This window comes from Xyrauchen texanus, chromosome 39 (genome assembly GCF_025860055.1).
Source record: "Xyrauchen texanus isolate HMW12.3.18 chromosome 39, RBS_HiC_50CHRs, whole genome shotgun sequence".
Classification (NCBI taxonomy): domain Eukaryota; kingdom Metazoa; phylum Chordata; class Actinopteri; order Cypriniformes; family Catostomidae; genus Xyrauchen; species Xyrauchen texanus.
The window spans coordinates 34,180,471-34,200,717 of record NC_068314.1 but is presented as its reverse complement, the minus strand read 5'-3'; the positions used below and the strand labels follow the sequence as shown (position 1 = coordinate 34,200,717).

Below are 20,247 nucleotides of genomic sequence, written 5' to 3'. Positions count from 1 at the left end.
GTCCAAATTACCACACTTGTACTGCAGTACTGAAAACTGCAGGAATACTGTGTCCAAATTACCACACTTGTACTGCAGTACTGAAAACTGCAGGAATTCTGCATTCAAATTACCACACTTGTACAGCAATACTGAAAACTGCAGGAATAATGCATCCAAATTACCACACTTGTACTGAAAACTGCAGGAATACTGCGCCCAAATTACCACACTTGTACTGCAGTAGTGAAAACTACAGGAATACTGTGTCCAAATTACCACACTTGTACTGCAGTACTGAAAACTGCAGGAATTCTGCATTCAAATTACCACACTTGTACAGCAGTACTGAAAACTGCAGGAATAATGCATCCAAATTACCACACTTGTACTGAAAACTGCAGGAATACTGCGCCCAAATTACCACACTTGTACTGCAGTATTGAAAACTACAGGAATACTGTGTCCAAATTACCACACTTGTACTGCAGTACTGAAAACTGCAGGAATTCTGCATTCAAATTACCACACTTGTACAGCAGTACTGAAAACTGCAGGAATTCTGCATTCAAATTACCACACTTGTACAGCAATACTGAAAACTGCAGGAATAATGCATCCAAATTACCACACTTGTACTGAAAACTGCAGGAATACTGCGCCCAAATTACCACACTTGTACTGCAGTAGTGAAAACTACAGGAATACTGTGTCCAAATTACCACACTTGTACTGCAGTACTGAAAACTGCAGGAATTCTGCATTCAAATTACCACACTTGTACAGCAGTACTGAAAACTGCAGGAATTCTGCATTCAAATTACCACACTTGTACTGCAGTGCTGATAACTGCAGGAATACTTTATCCAAATTACCACACTTGTACTGTAGTACTGAAAACTGCAGGAATTCTGCATTCAAATTACCACACTTGTACTGCAGTACTGACAACTGCAGGAATACTGTGTCCAAATTACCACACTTGTACAGCAGTACTGAAAACTGCAGGAATAATGCATCCAAATTACCACACTTGTACTGCAGTACTGAAAACTGCAGGAATAATGCATCCAAATTACCACACTTGTACTGCAGTACTGAAAACTGCCTCCAAATTACCACACTTGTACTGCAGTACTGAAAACTGCAGGAATACTGCAGACAAATTACCACACTTGTACTGAAAACTGCCTCCAAATTACCACACTTGTACTGCAGTACTGAAAACTGCAGGAATACTGCGTCCAAATTACCACACTTGTACTGCAGTACTGACAACTGCAGGAATAATACGTCCAAATTACCACACTTGTACTGAAAACTGCAGGAATAATGCATCCAAATTACCACACTTGTACAGCAGTACTGAAAACTGCAGGAATAATGCTTCCAAATTACCACACTTGTACTGTAGTACTGAAAACTGCAGGAATAATGCGTCCAAATTACCACACTTGTACTGCAGTACTGAAAACTGCAGGAATACTGCATCCAAATTACCACACTTGTACTGCAGTACTGAAAACTGCAGGAATAATGCGTCCAAATTACCACACTTGTACTGCAGTAGTGAAAACTGCAGGAATAATGCATCCAAATTACCACACTTGTACTGCAGTAGTGAAAACTGCAGGAATAATGCGTCCAAATCAGGCACGGCACCAGGATTTCAGGTTTGGATGGGCCAGACCAATTGTGGGTGGGCCTTAAATTAAAAACGTTAAATTAAAAACGTTATCCAATCACTGTTTAACCTAATAAAAGTTACTGACTAATATACTGCTATATTATCTGTACGTAGGCTATACATAATATAGATTTTAATAGCTTGATGCTCTTTAAATATTTTGTTGCATTGTTAAAAAGTTTCGGTGCATATAGAGTCAGGACGGACCTATCCGCGATCGCTATCCTTGGTTCTGACCAAAGAAGAGCGCTTTGGAATCTCCATTACGCATCATACCTGGGCTGCGTTTCCCGATAAAAGAAAAAGCGGTGTTCTTTATAAAATAAGCACTTCAGAAATAGTTGAAATTGCATTTATTAGGACTCATGGGATATTATAAAAAATTATCTAAACTATAATAGCCTATATTTAGACTGTAAAAGAGGTCAGGAATGTAATATTTCCCCAAAACATAGTTTAGTTCTGCTCGTATAACATGAGGCCGAATATTTCACAATTCTTATTAATTGTTTTAAGTTTTCAACAATAGGCTACTACATTACAGATCAACAACACTGCCCGACAGTTTCAATCAATACTCGGGAACAGAACTTGTTCATTAACAACGTCATCTGTCCATTTATTTATTTTCGTGAGATGCGCAATATTTCTGGATACATGGAGTGGGTAAAACATTATTCTGACCACTTAATTGAGTTTTTTCGTTTTGTATGAAATTGTATCTTAATTTTGATCAAAGTTTTATCAACCAATTGCCTGTATTTAATAAATAAGAAGCAAATATATAGCAGACAATGTAATAAGGCGCCGGCACGATCACTTGCATTGCACGAGAACTGGAGCGTTTCCGCCACAGAGTGAAAAATAAAAAATGTAATTGCGATTTTTTTAATCTCACAATTCTGACTTTTTATCTCAGAATTACGTGATATAAAGTGGCAATTGCAGGTTAGCTATAAAGTCAGAATTGCGTGATATAAAGTCGCAATTGTAGCCTATGTTATTAAGTCAAAATTGCGTGATATAAAGTGCGAGAAATATAGCTTGAAATTCTGGCTTTTTTCACATAATTGCATGTTTATATATCTCGCAATTCTGACTTCATAATAGGCCTACGCAATTGGGAGATATAAAGGCAGAATTGCATGATATAAAGTGTGTGTTACAAAGTCAGAAGAATTGTGAGATATAAACTATGGGTAAAAAAAAAAAAGCAATTGCGATTGCTTTATTTCATGCAATTCTGACTTTATAACACGCAATTGCGTCTTTATTTCACGCAATTGCGACTTTAGTTCACGAAATTCTGATTTTATATCTCGCAATTCTGAGAAATAAAGTCAGAATTGCAAGATAAAAAGTCGCAATTATCTTTTAAAAAGTTTTAGGCTATTCTATGGCGGAAACAAGCTTCCATACTAGGCTATAGCCTATAGCCTGCCCTAGTAGCCTAATTAAATTAATATAAAGAGGCGATTTGTCCACTAATGGCTTAGTCGACTGGGGGGAAAAAAATAGTCGGAGGCCTTATTCCATATATCTTCGAAGTTCGAACCAGCAGGCCATTCTGGTTTGAGCAAGCGACCCTGCAGAATGAGCGAGCAGAGCGGAATATTCAGAAATGCGCTCTCCGCTCACATGCTCTGATCGGAACAAACCCGAACACTGTCTGCTGAACTTGCGCAGAAACATCAAAATAGACATAACCAGCTTAAAATTGTTTTTAAAACTAAACATTTAGACTATTTTAGCACAAATTATGAGCTTAATTGGCGATTTTTTTATAATTCTTGACAAAAGAATTTTGAAGAAAAGTTTTGGGTGGGCCTGTTAAAAAGTGGGTGGGCCTAGGCCCGTCAGGCCCACCCATAACGCCGTGCCTGGTCCAAATTACCACACTTGTACTGTAGTAGTGAAAACTGCAGGAATAATGCTTCCAAATTACCACACTTGTACTGCAGTACTGAAAACTGCAGGAATAATGCGTCCAAATTACCTCACTTGTACTGTAATACTGAAAACTGCAGGAATAATGCATCCAAATTACCTCACTTGTACTGTAATACTGAAAACTGCAGGAATACTGCGTCCAAATTACCACACTTGTACTGCAGTACTGAAAACTGCAGGAATAATGCGTCCAAATTACCACACTTGTACTGCAGTACTGAAAACTGCAGGAATAATGCGTCCAAATTACCACACTTGTACTGCAGTACTGAAAACTGCAGGAATACTGCATCCAAATTACCACACTTGTACAGCAGTACTGAAAACTGCAGGAATAATGCGTCCAAATTACCACACTTGTACTGCAGTACTGAAAACTGCAGGAATACTGCATCCAAATTACCATACTTGTACAGCAGTACTGAAAACTGCAGGAATAATGCGTCCAAATTACCACACTTGTACTGCAGTACTGAAAACTGCAGGAATAATGCGTCCAAATTACCACACTTGTACTGCAGTACTGAAAACTGCAGGAATACTGCATCCAAATTACCACACTTGTACTGCAGTACTGAAAACTGCAGGAATAATGCGTCCAAATTACCACACTTGTACTGCAGTACTGAAAACTGCAGGAATACTGCATCCAAATTACCACACTTGTACAGCAGTACTGAAAACTGCAGGAATAATGCGTCCAAATTACCACACTTGTACTGCAGTACTGAAAACTGCAGGAATACTGCATCCAAATTACCACACTTGTACAGCAGTACTGAAAACTGCAGGAATAATGCGTCCAAATTACCACACTTGTACTGCAGTACTGAAAACTGCAGGAATACTGCATCCAAATTACCACACTTGTACAGCAGTACTGAAAACTGCAGGAATAATGCGTCCAAATTACCACACTTGTACTGTAATACTGAAAACTGCAGGAATAATGCATCCAAATTACCTCACTTGTACTGTAATACTGAAAACTGCAGGAATACTGCGTCCAAATTACCACACTTGTACTGCAGTACTGAAAACTGCAGGAATAATGCGTCCAAATTACCACACTTGTACTGCAGTACTGAAAACTGCAGGAATAATGCGTCCAAATTACCACACTTGTACTGCAGTACTGAAAACTGCAGGAATACTGCATCCAAATTACCACACTTGTACAGCAGTACTGAAAACTGCAGGAATGATGCGTCCAAATTACCACATTTGTACTGCAGTCCTGAAAACTGCAGGAATAATGCTTCCAAATTACCACATTTGTACTGAAAACTGCAGGAATAATGCATCCAAATTATCACATTTGTGCTTCAGTTCTACTGTTGCTCTCTAGAAAGGCACTCTGCAATCTTACACATAATACATTTTCTGTACTTCCCTACATTCTTCAAAACTAGACCAATGACTGAAAACACAATGCAGGCCATTAACATTAGCAGGTACTGACATTAAAATGTTTAAAAAAGTTTTAAAAGCTTTTAAAGATGTGCCTGGCCATTAAGACACCTGAGCATTAGCTACGCAATATTTCAAATTAAATATTCACTAGCATATATAAAAGTATACAACCCCAATTCCCCAAAAAGTTGGGGCAGTATGAAAAATGCTAATAAAACAAAAAGGAGTGATTTGTAAATTATATTTACCCTTTGCTATATTGAAACCACAAATAAACATTATATGAATTTTTACCTTGTGAATTTCACTGTTTTTTGAAAATGTACAGTAATTTCAAATCAGATGATTTCAGCATGCTCCAAAAAAGTTGAGATGGGCAATATAAGACTAATAACAATTAGACGAGTTGAAATAACATGGTGATGTGAAACAGGAGATGTTAAACAGGTGAGGCAACTATGTCATAGTATATAAGGAGCCTCCAAAAACAGCTAGTCCTTCAAGAGCAAGGATCACTCAAGACTTGTCAATTTGCCAACAGATGCCTCTGCAAATAATACAACACTTTGAGAACGATGTTCCCCAAAGACAAATTGGAAGGATTTCATGCAATTCACCCTCTACAGTGCGCACAATATAGTTAAAATATTCAAGGAATCTGGTCAAATCTCAATGCGTAATGGCCAAGACGAAAACCACTTCTGAATGACATCACTGTCTTATGATGTAATTAATCTGTAATGGATATCATGAGCATGGGTTTGGGATTACTTTAGTAAAACTTTGTTAGTCGACAACACCACTCATTGCTGCATCCTCAGATGCAAGTTAAGACTTTACAATGTAAAGGAGAAGCCATACATCAACACTGTCCAGAAGCGCTGCCGACTTCTCTGGGCTCAGTCTCATCTTAGATGGAAATTAGAACAGTGGAGCGCGTTTTTTGGTCCAACAAGTCCACATTTCAAATATATTTTTAAAAACACAGCCGTCGTGTTCTCTGGGCCATCCAAGCTGTTATTAGCGTCAGGTCCAAAAGCCAGTGTCTGTATGGGCCAGGGGTGTGTCAGTGCCCAAGGCATGGGTAACTCGCACATCTGTGAGAGCACAATTAATGCAGAGATTTATGTAAAAAATTTTGAGCAACATATACTGCCATCCAGCACATCTTTTCCAGTGACGTCCCTGCATTTTCCAGCAGGACAACTTCAAACCACATACTGCCTGGATAACAAGTGCATGGCTGTGTGAGCAGAGAGTGTGGGCACTAGACTGACCTGCATGCAGTCCTGACCATCTCCATTTGAGAATCAGTCCTGACCATCACCATTTGAGAATCAGTCCTGATCATCTCCATTTGAGAATCAGTCCTGACCATCTCCATTTGAGAATCAGTCCTGACCATCTCCATTTGAGAATCAGTCCTGACCATCTCCATTTGAGAATCAGTCCTGACCATCTCCATTTGAGAATCAGTCCTGACCATCTCCATTTGAGAATCAGTCCTGATCATCTCCATTTGAGAATCAGTCCTGACCATCTCCATTTGAGAATCAGTCCTGATCATCTCCATTTGAGAATATGTGGTGCATTATGAAACTCACCACACGGCTACAAAGACCCCGTACAATTGTGCAGCTGAAGACCTGCATAATGGATGAATATGGGGGAAAATGACACTTTCTAAACAAACTTGTGTCTTCAGTGCCCAAATGCTTAATAAGAAGAAATTATGATGTTTCACAGTGGTAAACACTCGACTGTTCCAACTTTTTTGGAACGTGTTTCAATCATCTGATTTTAAATTTCTGTAAATTAAAAAAAAACAATGAAATTCACAAGGTAAAACTTCATATAATGTGTAGTTGTAGTGCTTTCAATATACCAAAGGGTGAATATAATTTAGAAATGACAAATATTTGTTTTTGTTAGCATTTTTCATACTGTCCCATCTTTTTCGAATTGGTGTTGTAAAATAAACTTGAAAAAATTGGCAACTTATAAATGGATAAACATTAGCTCTGTCAGTCAATTATAATATTTAATTGCAATTAATCACATTATTTTTCATAGTTAATCACAGACTTTCGAAAATTCAGAAAAATGACTGAAAAATGAAATACTGTATTCCTCTTCTCCTGTCAAAATACATTTAGTTCCTACTTAAGAATGAAAATAAAACAATATGCAACAATAATTATTTTATTAATATTTTCCAAACAAAGCCTTTCACAGTATAAAGATAGAATTACACTAAAATGGCACAAAGTTAAATAAAACATTACATATTGTGTATTCATTGCAGTGCACATTAAATCTCTTAAACACTCATCCTCCACTATAAATTGTCTGACAGGCTGTGGCTGTTCACTTTGCTACAATAATCGTGAAGTTGCATTCGCATGATTCGCGCTGCTTTGAGCTCCATTTGAAAGGTGCTGCGTCTTGATCCCAGTTCGGACGCTAATTTTTTTACATGGGGATGTAAGGTAACTCCAGCAGTTGCGGTGGCTAGTCAGTGATTTTATTACCGTCTGAATCCAAAATTCTTTTCTCCCATCACCCTCAAGAATATTCCCAGCTGAATTACCTACTGTGTTTTGACAAACACCAAGTTCGTGTGGTAATTCAATTTCCATCCAAAGTTATAAAAGCAAGAATCTAAAAATGTTTTGGGAAATCCTTTTTGACCTCTGTCAGGTGCTGTATGGTTACATTTGTCAAGATGTATGGTGATGTGCATGTGTTCAAATGTTAGAAATAATTCACATTAATAAAGAATACATCCCCGCTCCACCTCACTGTGTGGGATCACTTACGTAGAAGAGAAATAGAAAAAAAGAGGTCGCGCTAACAACTTTTCCAGGAATTTTCCACATTTTCTTTACTGTACCTGGTATATGTGAAGCTTTTCTCTCTCTCTCTGTACGAACTTCTGTGTGTTTTTGATTGCGTGCTGGAGAGATAGAGAGAGCGTGTGTGCAACTGATGATGCACTCTCATTTCAGCGTGTGAAAGCATGAGCAAACTGCACTGTGCTCACTCTATTTACACTTTAGACTAATACCAAATATATTTGCATAGCCTTTATTTGAAAATGCATTTTCACAAAATGCGCAGAACGCAGTGTGTGGACTGACAAATTTTCCTCTTGCTGTCACCATATGGAACAAGCGCAACTGAATTCATGTGATCCTTGACTAGTATGCAAGAACTCAACACGTGGCTGTACTAACCGACTAGCCGACTTTACTGACATTTGACTGACCATGTGAGAAGCAAATTTCCGGGTTCGTTGGATGACTGAACTCGCTCTTTCACCATGAATTAATTGTCATCTGAAGGCATGCGTTTTCATTTACAGATGTCATCCTGAGAATCAATGACCATCCGAATAGGGCTTTGTTTGCTTTTAGCGCTAATACTGCCCATATTATGAGACTTTTCTGAATAGTCCAGTAAAATGAAAGCACAATGATGCACAGTGGAAACGCTGGCTGCTTTACTCAACGACTCATGTAAATGTGGCTTTAGTTTGCTGCATCTGGGTTTGTTTTGTACAAAAAAATACTGTCAATAGGTCCTTTCTCCATCTCTTTGATCGCCAACTAATTGCTGCTGTGTGTTTGGGGTGTATGTCTCTGTGTAAGGTCCCCCCAGTTACATCACAAAGGTTCCATCCTTCATTGTGCAATACAACATCATTGTACTACACAAAACCGCACTTTTTACTACATAGATTGCAGTAATACTGCAAACAGACTGCAGTTTTACTGCAGTTAATTTTTGTAAGGGGGACTGTGGCAGGTCAGAGGGCGGGGCCGAGTCGTCATTCCGCACACCCGGCCCCTAATCACGCTAATTAGCCCTGGAGAGGGATAAAGGCCGACCGTAGACGGCTGTGCGACAGAGAGAGAGATTTACGGACAGCTGTCCGACACCTGTTTGTGTGTGTTTGTCTTTTAGGTTGAGTTTTATATTAAACTATTATTTATATTGTCAAGCCGGTACTCGCCTCCTACTTTCCCTTTAACCCATTTACACTGGTGTCGAACCCGGAAGGAGGAGGGATGCGCCGTAGTGGAGTTCTCGGTGCTACCATCCATCCCAAAGGAGCAGCCACGGCCATCTGCCGGAGGACGGAGGATCCCGGCCACCTGGAAGCGGAGGAACGGCCACTGACTGCGAGGGGAGGAGGGGCTCCCAACTAACCGCCTGGAGCGGTTACCGCTGCCAGGGGCGGGGGAGACCCCTACCGTCCACCAAAAACCTGGCGGGGCGTTCTGTCCACCAGGGGCTGGAGGACTGCCTCCGATCTGCCCGGGGAGGTGCGCCTGTCGTCCATTAGAAGGCGGAGGAATGGCCGAGGACCAAGCTACGGTGTTTCGGAGAACCGGCGAGTAAGTGTTTTTTCTCTCTCTACCACTGCCGCTCTTATCAACAATATCAAACATGTAACAGGCAAGCAAATAAACATTTGGGTCGCGATATGACTGTTATGGAGGGTGGGAACACCGATCATTAAACAAGACTTAAATTTAGATCTGTTACTCACACAAAGTGATCACATGGCATCAAAATATCCGTAATGCAACGCACAAATGTAGCATTACTTTTATGATCGTTTTATGTTCCTTTTCTTATTATTTGAGCCACAGCTCGGACATTCAGAAAACTCCCTTTGTGTCTCATGGCAATCAATAATAAAATGTTTTGTTATAAAGCAATGATTAAATCATGACAGAATTAATTTAGTTTTAAAATTAGCCTTAAGCAAAGTATTGAAATCCTCCGAAATGAGTTGAATACGGCATCGTCAAGGGCGACCTTTTAGTGATTCTGGCAAAAAGTCGCTATAATGACATCTCATTATGAGAGTGTGTTGTCAAGGATGTAATTAAGTTATTAAACTACTGTATATGGGGGACATTCGTGGATATTAGTGGTCAGAGCCTCCAGGACCATGGCCATTGGGAGCAGGGCTTTCCCAAGTCTTAGATCCTGGCATTTTCTCCTGGATTACACTTACACTAAACCACCCATATAACAAGTGGCATCTTGATCCAGCTTTACTGCCAGTATAAGAAATGGCAGTCATGCTGTTATGCCTTTGTTCCCATGAGGTGAATGATCCATATGAAACAACTTGCCTGATCCAAAAGTATTGAATCACATAGTTAACTGATTATCCCCTTCATCCTGTTCGTTCTCCCTTCGTGCCTGATGTTTTGCCTGCACCGTGGAGTGCGAATTGATAGGTCAGTCGGTCACAAGCCCCCCAGCTGACTGTAAATGCAAATGAGATAATGAGAGGGATTCCTCTCTTTTCCTCCATTTCGCTCTCTCCCTTATGCTCCTTGCTTCCTCTTTCAGATTTAGTCACTCTATCAGAACTCTCTCTTTCTCAGCGGTGGTAAATGTGCCATGAGAGGGCAGAGAGGTCTCCCCTCAGCAGCTAAGTGCTCTGCTTGACTGAAGAGTCATGTTCTCCCTGCAATGGCATGTCACACACGGGTTCAAATCAATGCTGGTCAAAACCACCCCCTGAACTACTTCTATCCGCAAGTCTAACGGCTCAGATCACCATAGCCGGCCACATGCACCAGAGCCTGATCGACTGGAGAGTCTGGGGATTGGAAGAGAGGAGTCAGAATTGATGCTCTGTCAGATGTAAACAATGATAAGAACATTTCAGTGAAGAGATATTAACATGGAACGTGTTAATCCATGTTAATATATATATATATTAGGGCTGCCGATTGAACGCGTTAATTCAGTGCGTGTAACGAAGAAACGTGCGCTGCTCCAAAAAAAACCAGCCATTTTTTTTACACGTTAAACCAAATTCACCCTTAATCGCTGAAATTAACACGCCACATTTCTCAGCCCTATGAGAAAATAAACCTTATGGGTTTGGAACAACATGTGGGTGAGTACATAATGACTCAAAGAATATATATTCTTTTAAATACTGCATTTTCTATGGGACAGCTTGGCGGAACAGACACAGTAGATGTGGTTGTGATTTTGGGAGACCTTTCAGCTCCTGCTATGAAGCTCTTTAGCAGTTCTGCTCTTTGCTTCTTGCATGAGCACCCCTCCCGTTTCTTCTTTCTCTCTCTCTCTGTACCTTTTCCTCTCTCTCTCACTCTTTCTCCCTCCCCCATGTACGTGATTGAGATTTGTCTAGACGGGCCCTAGAACACAGGCACTGCAACCATGGGGACTCTGCATAACAAGCTCATTATGCAAACATGTGTGATTGGATGGCATCGTTCCATTGGCTGCTGCAGCAGAGAGAGAGCCCCCCCCCTCCTCTCAACTGCACAGTTTGGTTACCATGGCAACACAGAACAGCTGCTGGTGGAGCCCATGCACTCTGCGGCAATGCCGGCCTTTGCTGTGCTGAGAAGTGTCTGCCAGCCAGAGTACAGCTGCAGCACAGCAACAGGCTTTCTCCAATCACTCACACACACACACGCACACGCACACACACACACACACACACACACACACACACACACACACAGTAATTCACCCACTGACACATGAGTTCCCCAGCACTATGATCATTTTGATTCGTTTCCTGTTTCCAGCTGTTATTAATAAAAGTGCTGTAATGATCTGGTTTTTCCTTTATTGTGGGGTTGATTTTACATTTATCAATAGTAACGGCATATTAAATGCCTGTTTTTTTATTAACGTCCTCAGATGCAGCAGCTGTTCCAAATAGAAGAATCTCGGTTTTAATACTTGCATACCAATATATATAGAGCAGGGTGGCCGCTTACCAGCATAATATGGATATAAACATGCTACACTTTAATTTAAATGAACATTTACTTTGAACAATAGTTACTTAAAATACACAAAAAATCTCTCCAAGGTGAGAGTTCTAACAAGTCTCAGCTATTCGATGTGGCATTAGCAATGTCGAGGTCATGGGTTTGATTTCCAGGAAACACACAGACTGATAAACTGTATAGCTTGAATTAAACTGTACTGTAAGTTGCTTTGGATAAAATCTTCTGCCACATGTGTGTATGTAATATAAACTAGGTCTAGGCAAAACTTGATGTTAGCTTGACAAAGACAAGACAGACATCATTTAACCATTGCCATGAGTTTAGGGCAAGAATCTCTGTGTGTCTGTTTGAAAACAATGTTTATTTTTGCATTTCTGCCCAGTAGTATTTAGCATTAATTTATATGTTCCATTTAATGTCGTCACCCTAATTGTTTGCCCTAAATAAATAATATAATGTAATTATTTTATGTTTAAAAAATATTTTCTTTCTTAAATTAGCTTCACTGTAGTTAGCCACTTTCTTGTTAGTAACGTCTCGGTTACTGACGTAACCTCCGTTCCCTGATGGAGGGAACGAGACGTTGTGTCGGTGAGTTGACACTATGGAGTCGCTCCTGCAGAGCCCAGACATCTCTGTTCTTGAGAAAAGGCCAATGGATATTACCGTGTGGAATTTCTGTGGCGATCCTCTGTTTGGAGATAGCGCTTCCCTTCCGCTGTCCACCGAAGCAGACAAAGAGCTGCTCGGAGCTTCTAAACTCTGCGTGCGATCCAAGTAGATACGAAGAGCGCGCACCGGACACAGCAACGCCAAGGCTGGGTCTGCCTCCTCCTGGGGCAGTGCTTGCAGGTTCACCACCTGATCCCTAAAAGGGGTCGTGGGAACCTTGGGCACGTAGCCTGGTCGGGGTCTCAGGATGACGTGAGAGTAAGCCGGACCTAAATCTAGGCACAGTTCACTGACAGAGAACGCCTGCAGGTCCCCTACCCTCTTGATGGAGGTGAGCACCATCAGGAGGGCAGTCTTCAGAGAGAGCGCCTATAGCTCTGCTGACTCAAGGGGCTCGAAGTGAGCTCCCCGAAGGACCATGGAGAGATCCCACAAGGGAACGAGGCGTGGCCTGGGGGGGGTTTAACCTCCGCGCGCTTCTCAGGAACCTGATGATCGAATCGTGCTTCCCTAAATACTTACCGTCCACTGCATCGTGATGTGCCGATATGGCGGCTACATACACTTTCAAGGTGGAGGGGGAAAGCCGTCCCGCCAACTTTTCCTGCAGAAAGGAAAGCACTGATGCGCACCTCTGAGTGATCGTGTCTACCACCGTGGGTGGTAGGCCACTTAGGTCTTCCACGTCCCGTCCAAGGGCCAGGCATGTAGATTCCAGAGGTCCGGTCGCGGGTGCCAGATGGTGCCCCGTCCCTGAGAAAGAAGGTCCTTCCTCAGGGGAATTCGCCAGGGGGAGGCTGTCACGAGGAGCATGAGGTCTGAGAACCAAATCCGGGAGGGCCAATAAGGGGCCACTAAGAGGATCTTATTTGGAGGATTCTGCTCCAAATAAGTTTGGAGCAGAAGAATAAACCTTGTGTAAATTGTTAGTTGTATTGTTTTCCTTAAAAAATGTCTAAAACTCTTTAAAACAAAATCCATTTTATTTATCTTGTTTTAGAAACAACATTGCATAAGATATTTGGGTTTTTCAGTGAGTGTCCCTTACTGTCCCTTACTTTTGTCTTACTGTACTGGCAGAGTTTTTACAGTCAAAACAAGTGAAAAAATCTACCAGTGCTGAAGAAGTAATCCAAAGTATTTATAATATGTTACTGACCTTGAGTAATCTAATGGAATACGTTACATATTACATATTACACCATGTATTCTGTAATCTGTAGTGGAATACATTACAAAAGTAACCCTCCCAACCCTGTATATATACACACTCAGTGACCACTTTATTAGATGCACCTTTACACCTACATATTCGTGCAATTATTGACCTGTTGTGCATTCTGAGATGCTATTCCGCTCACTACAATTGTACAGAGCGGTTATCTGGTAGCCTTTCTGTCAGCTCGAATCAGTCTGGCCATTCTCTTTTGACCTTTCTCATCAAAAAGGCATTTCCATCCACAGAACTGCCGCTCACTGGATCAGCAGTTACAGAAATACTCAAACCAGCCCCAACCATGCCAAATAATCACCTTTATTTGTGTTTTTATTTTTTATTTTCTTGAACTGCTGTTATTGCTGTTTTTCACACTGTATGTTTAAATTCTGCTGCATCCCTGAAGAAGCTAAATAAGGAATTCTGTTCACTATTGTTTACTGTAAAGTTTGTAGTGTTGTTTTCAATAAGCCTGCACCTCACAGGGGCTTCCTACCGAGCTGGACAACATGTCAGATAGAGAAGATCGGGGTCACAGGTCAGGAAGTGAGAGCAGCACCTACAGCTCCCTGAAGAAGAAAAAGAAGAAACCCAAAGAGAAGAAGGAGAAAAAGACAAAACAGCAAAAGAAAGATGAAGATGAGGATGACGATGATGACGATATTGGAAACATGAAGGTACGGTCAGTACTGATTTGGAAATGTTAGATTATTTAACCTGCCATGCTTCAGAATAAAAAAAAAGTAATAAATATATACTTGATTCTGATTGGTCAATGCTGCCATCTAGCGGTCTGATATTTTTGAGTTACAATCGCACATCCGGGGATTAAGACATTTCCATCAGGGTATTGCGAGCCAACTTTACTACTTCTCGGATCACTGTGCAATCTCTACATGAAAGCTAAGGAAATAATTTAAACTCAAATCAATGTTTCATGTGCATTTATTTATTTACTTGGCAAGCAGTCTTTTAATGAGCTGGATAATGAGAAGTCAGACACCAAACACCAACAAAACTCTGATACAAACTGCAGGTGGAATTAAGCTGTTCAGCCATTTCTTTCTTCTCACATAATTACACAATATCAATGCAAATCAATGTGTCATGTCCATTTATTTATGCATTTGGCAATTAGCCGTGTAATAAGCTGGATAATGTACAGTCAGCTGGTTGTTATTGCAAAATAATCCCCTTCAGGATGATACAAGACCTCTCTGCTTCACGATGGGGTCCTGATCACCCTGTCAGGGTTTATTTTGTGATAACAACCGGTTGACTGTACATAGTCCCTTACATAACTCAATTACTGTTTCTCTTATGACACCAGGAACCAAAGTCATCAAGTCAGCTCATGCAGGAGTGGGGTCTGGAGGACGTGCAGTATGCCTTCTCAGAGGACGACTATAAAACTATCACCAATTACAAAGCCTTCAGCCAATTTCTTAGGTAGGACTCCAAGATTTCCCTTATTTATAGATGTTTTAATGCCCTGCTGTCAAGTTGTATTGTTCTATTTTAGAACGTTCCATTTCGCAAATGCTTTTGTGAGGTAATGACATTATGTTGAGAGGTTTTATAATAACAGGCATCAAAACAAGATGTACTGTCAGACCTTGCACCATGCCAGTTTCTGCAGTCAGTGTTGGATATAATATTGCATCTTGTCTCTAAACACCATAATATTTTATTCATATTTGACTCTTTTATAAAACAGATACTTCAGACTCACGCAAAAGTCAGGCTCTGGAAGTAATAGTTTTATGCTTCAAGTCAAATTTGTAATGTTGTTGTTCACCTCGGAGCTGGTTGGTTTGGTTCATGGCTTAGAACTCTTATCTGAAGGATTTTATAAAATCCCAATAGAAAAAAACTCTTCCAGAACCAAGATGGCTGAACAAATGGGCAGGCACTGTTGTACTTTATTTCTGACGGGATGGGCCACATTCAAAATGCTGATAAATTCACACCTGCACGTGTGTATCTTTTTATTAACACACCAAGCTGCTTTTTTGCAACCATTTACAGCCAACACTAACTCACTGTGTAGTTGTCTCTTTTCCATTTTATGTTCTGGTCAGGCCTCTTATTGCCAAGAAGAACCCCAAGATCCCCATGTCAAAAATGATGACGGTTCTTGGGGCGAAATGGAGAGAGTTCAGTGCAAACAACCCTTTCAAAGGCACCTCTGCAACCGCGGTGGCAGCAGCTGTGGCTGCTGCCGTGGAGACGGTCAATGTGGCTCCGCCTATCGGCATTAGAAGTATCCAACAGATCTCATCATCTGGGCCAATCAAAAAAGCCAAAACCAAAGATGGAAAGGGTAAAGTTGTGCTTTTTGTAGCTGACATAAAATTGGGATTTGTATCTAGGGTTTGATTTCTAAAGCAGTTAGAGGGTTGACATGGTTTACACATGTAGCATGATTAACGATTGGTTCTGATGTTGCGTTTGTGCCTGGCTTCGCACATGCTAGACGATCCCAATTGCTTTAGCGCAACCTAAGTGTTCATATGTGTATGTCAGGTAAAAAAAAATGCAGTTTGGCAAACATTAGATTTAGTTGTATTCTATATGAATTTCCAAACGTAAGTTCGGGAAAAGCTTGTTTATCGATGCCTGCCAATCATATCCCATGGATAATATAAGTGGCTGCTTCCCTCGCAATTTTGATGATTCTTTCAGCATCCCTCCACCTCCCCGTCTCCACCTTTTTATTTTTGTAACGGCCAAATATTTTTTCAAAATTGTCTTTCTATTTCATGCTTTAGTCAGATAGTCCTTGGGGGGGATCTCAGAGCTCAAGTCCCTCGGTTATGGAAAGCAAGCCAAATCCATTTACCTTAATGCGTTCCAGGACTGTGTGAACTTGAGAAATGGGTAGTTGATGTGAAATGCTTTTGAGGAGGTGACATGCTATATTCCATGTAAAACTATTTAAAGTTTTATTTTATAAGTATTGTTGTGCATGCAGCTATTATGGCCCCTTATTGAATTAGGGACTATATGGAATATTTGTACATTTAAAGTTAATGTTTCACACCACAGGCCATTCAAAATGGCTAGTGAAGGCAGTAGTTGCATGTGCATGGACATGCTATGAACCAACGACCCATATAAGTTATATAGAATGGAGTATTGTCCTCAAGATCTCACTTGTTTATCTCATCTGGACTGCATTGCAGGGCCCGGTGCTAAAAAAAAGAGTAGGACTGTGAAGGAAACAAAAAAGAAAGGGAAACCGAAGAAGTCCAAATCGAAAGCAGGCCAGGGTGGGAAAAGGAAAAAAGGCTCTTCGGTGAGAATTACTTTGCATGGAAATCTTTGTAGGGCTTAACCTTTATCACATGGAAAAGATTCCCCATAGCTGTTGACTTGAGAAAAGGAGAATACTGAAAAAAAATATATATAAAATCATTCACGGTTCAACCCATTTTTATGAGGTTCTTTCTGAAGCCGGAACATGTTTCTGTGTTAGACCCTTTTCAAGCTTGATAGCTTCTGATCAGAGGATTTGTCTTTTACATAAACTGCTGCATCTTTTGTATGAGCTGATTACGCTATGGATTGTTTTCATGGATTTCGTGCCTTATGTCCAAGAGTGAGGAGGATTTCCTGGATGACTTCTCAGACTTTGATGACATAAGCATTCACAGTGCCTCTGTACGCTCAGACACATCAGCGGCACCCAAAAAGAAGACGGCCTGCCGAGGACGAAAAAAAAGAAAAAGTAGTTTGTTTTAATTATTTGCTCATTTTGTTGTACTAATGAGTTTTATGTCTAAATGTGTTAATTCTCTTGTTTTTGCATTACCAGTAGAAGTTTGGGCACACCTGCTCGTTCTTTATTTTCACTATTTTCCACATGCTAGAATAATTGTGAAGTCCTCACCTATGAAATAACACAAATTATTTATTATGCAGTGACTCAAAATGTTCAAGCTGAGGTCTGTAATTTCTGCACCACTAGCGCCACCAAATAAAATTGCCAAAATTAACTTTGTTTTCAAACATGTTACTGCCAACAAACGGGTAGTCCCGCCCCAAACTCACGCCATTGGTTGAGTCGATGTTTCTGTGTCAGATGGTCGGGACACAGTCACAACACGTAAAAAAAAAAAAATCAAATGTACATTTTAGCTTCTTTAAAGCAGCCACTCTTTGTCTAGATCACTGCTTTGCAAATGCACTCAACCAACTTCATGATGTGCCATATCTGGTGCTTTTAAACTACAGTATTTAAGTAGTTTTATAAAAGTACAACAGAGATCTATGACAGTTGCTCAATATTAAGGAAACTTCTCTTAGAAGAGTTACAGTAAACAATTTGGGCCTGCTCTGAGCTTTAAATGGGAGCAGATGTGCAGCTTGAACTTGGACACTGATGACGATAATAATAATAACACTGAGCAATTTGGCACATTTTCGATGGACATTGTGAGTGACATTTATCTTTTTTTGCTAAACTAAAATGTGAAAAATAATTGCAATTTTAGTTGTGTAAAGAAATGTATATGTTGGCACAGGTTATATTTGTCTATAAAACACATTTTGAGCATTTAAGCAAAAACATGAGAAACAAATTCAGCTAAGTGTGCACAAACTTTTGACTGGTAGTGAATGTCTTGATAACATATACGAATATAATACATGTTTTTATGAACTGTTATAAATATGTATTGTTGTATGAACTTAAGTTTTGACATTTTGGAATAGGCACTGATGCACAATACCTTTACACAAACGTTCTTTACACAATGTTGACCTTACTTTTAATGTAGGAGAGGATGGAGATGGGTACGAGACAGACCATCAAGACTACTGTGAGGTTTGCCAGCAGGGAGGAGAGATCATTCTGTGCGACACCTGTCCCAGAGCATATCACCTGGTATGCCTGGATCCAGAACTGGAGAAAGCCCCTGAGGGAAAATGGAGCTGCCCCCACTGTGTGAGGAAATCCCATCTGGCATAACACATATATACTTTACCTGCAAAGAATCGCAAACACACATTTGAGTGTCTGAAGCTTAAACATGAACTATAGGTGTTTCAACTTCAGACACATTTAGCACTGATATCATCGCGTGATAGGGGCATGAACTGATCGTCTGACCTTGGGGTTCGCGTGATATGTGCGCGAAGCGATCATCTGTGTTCCGCAGCTGCTTTCGGGTCCTTGAATAACGTATAAAGTGCGAGTAAGGGCAACCAGTGGACATTCGGGTGCCCTCCTAGGGTAAGATGGTGCCCCCCTAGGGTGTTGGTGCCCTACGCAGACTGCGTAGTCTGCTTATAGGGAGCAGCGGTACTAAAGGCACAATCGAAAGTGTACAATTCAGTTTTAATAAGACCTTTGAACATGGTTCTTCACATAGAAATGTATGTTGCATATATGTACATGTATGTGACATACATATTATATATGTATTTACATGTGTTGCCATGTCTACAATTTCAGTATGGGCTATTTCCTCATCTCTCAGGAAAAAGAAGGCATTCAGTGGGAGGCCAAAGATGATGATGAGGAAGAAGATGAGGTCATTGGGGAGGAGGAAGATGACCACATGGAGTTCTGCAGAGTGTGTAAGGATGGAGGAGAGCTGTTGTGCTGTGACACCTGTCCTTCCTCCTACCATATCCACTGCCTCAACCCACCACTGCCTGAGATCCCCAACGGAGAGTGGCTGTGTCCACGATGCATGGTGAGAGACCCAGTTAGAATGCTATCATACTAGGTGTCAATTTCACAATTTAGTTGACCATAACATTTGGATCATTTGAGTAGTTTGAAAGCTAATCTCCGTCCTCAGGTGTGCACCGTTGAACTGCACTGGAGAACATTTCAAAAGGGTTCATGTGAACCTCAGCTCAGTTCCTGGTCGATGCAAACCCAACCTGAACACGAATTGCTGTTGATAACGTATTTTTTAGCGTTGTTTTTTTGCCAATAGTTTAGCAATGGAGTAACACCAATTTCAACTTCAATTGAATTCAAGTTTCGTAAAAGTACGATGGCATTTTAGTGCCATGTTAAAATAAAAAAGTATGATTTTGAGAATAAAATAATAACATTATGAGAATAAAGTCAAAGCATTACTAGATTAAAGTAGTAATGTTATGAGAATAAATTACAAGCATTATTAGATTACATTTGTAATGTTTTTGAAAATAAAGTGTTTTTTTATGAGAATAAAGCAATAGCATTACAATAATAAAATTGTAATATTCTAGCTATTTTTATAGCTATTTTTAGAATGTGCATTAAGGGAATTTAAGCATTTTATACATTTCAGTGTTTGAGCATATACATTTGTAACATTACGAGATTAAATTTGTGAAATTATGTGAATAAATACTTAATAAAGTAATTTAATAAGTTGGAGGTGGAGAACAGCAAAGTGGAGCACTGGGTACTATTTCAGTTTGTGTACTGCGTTAATTTAATAATGCTATGACTTTATTCTTTAAATATTACTAGTTTAACCTAGTAATATTATGCCTTAATTCTCATCTTTATTGTACTC

General features: G+C 40.2%; 1 protein-coding gene across 1 annotated transcript in view; it reads left to right on the top strand.

Moving 5' to 3' along the window:
- The window catches only part of LOC127632512 (chromodomain-helicase-DNA-binding protein 5-like), a 67,574-nt gene that overhangs the window by 11,916 nt on the left and 35,411 nt on the right, over nucleotides 1-20,247 (top strand). The window contains exons 3-9 of the mRNA XM_052111127.1: nucleotides 14,209-14,400; nucleotides 15,054-15,172; nucleotides 15,805-16,046; nucleotides 16,909-17,021; nucleotides 17,324-17,453; nucleotides 18,505-18,671; nucleotides 19,207-19,425. Coding sequence (XP_051967087.1) covers nucleotides 14,209-14,400; nucleotides 15,054-15,172; nucleotides 15,805-16,046; nucleotides 16,909-17,021; nucleotides 17,324-17,453; nucleotides 18,505-18,671; nucleotides 19,207-19,425 — 1,182 coding nt within the window. The remainder of the gene's footprint in view (nucleotides 1-14,208; nucleotides 14,401-15,053; nucleotides 15,173-15,804; nucleotides 16,047-16,908; nucleotides 17,022-17,323; nucleotides 17,454-18,504; nucleotides 18,672-19,206; nucleotides 19,426-20,247) is intronic.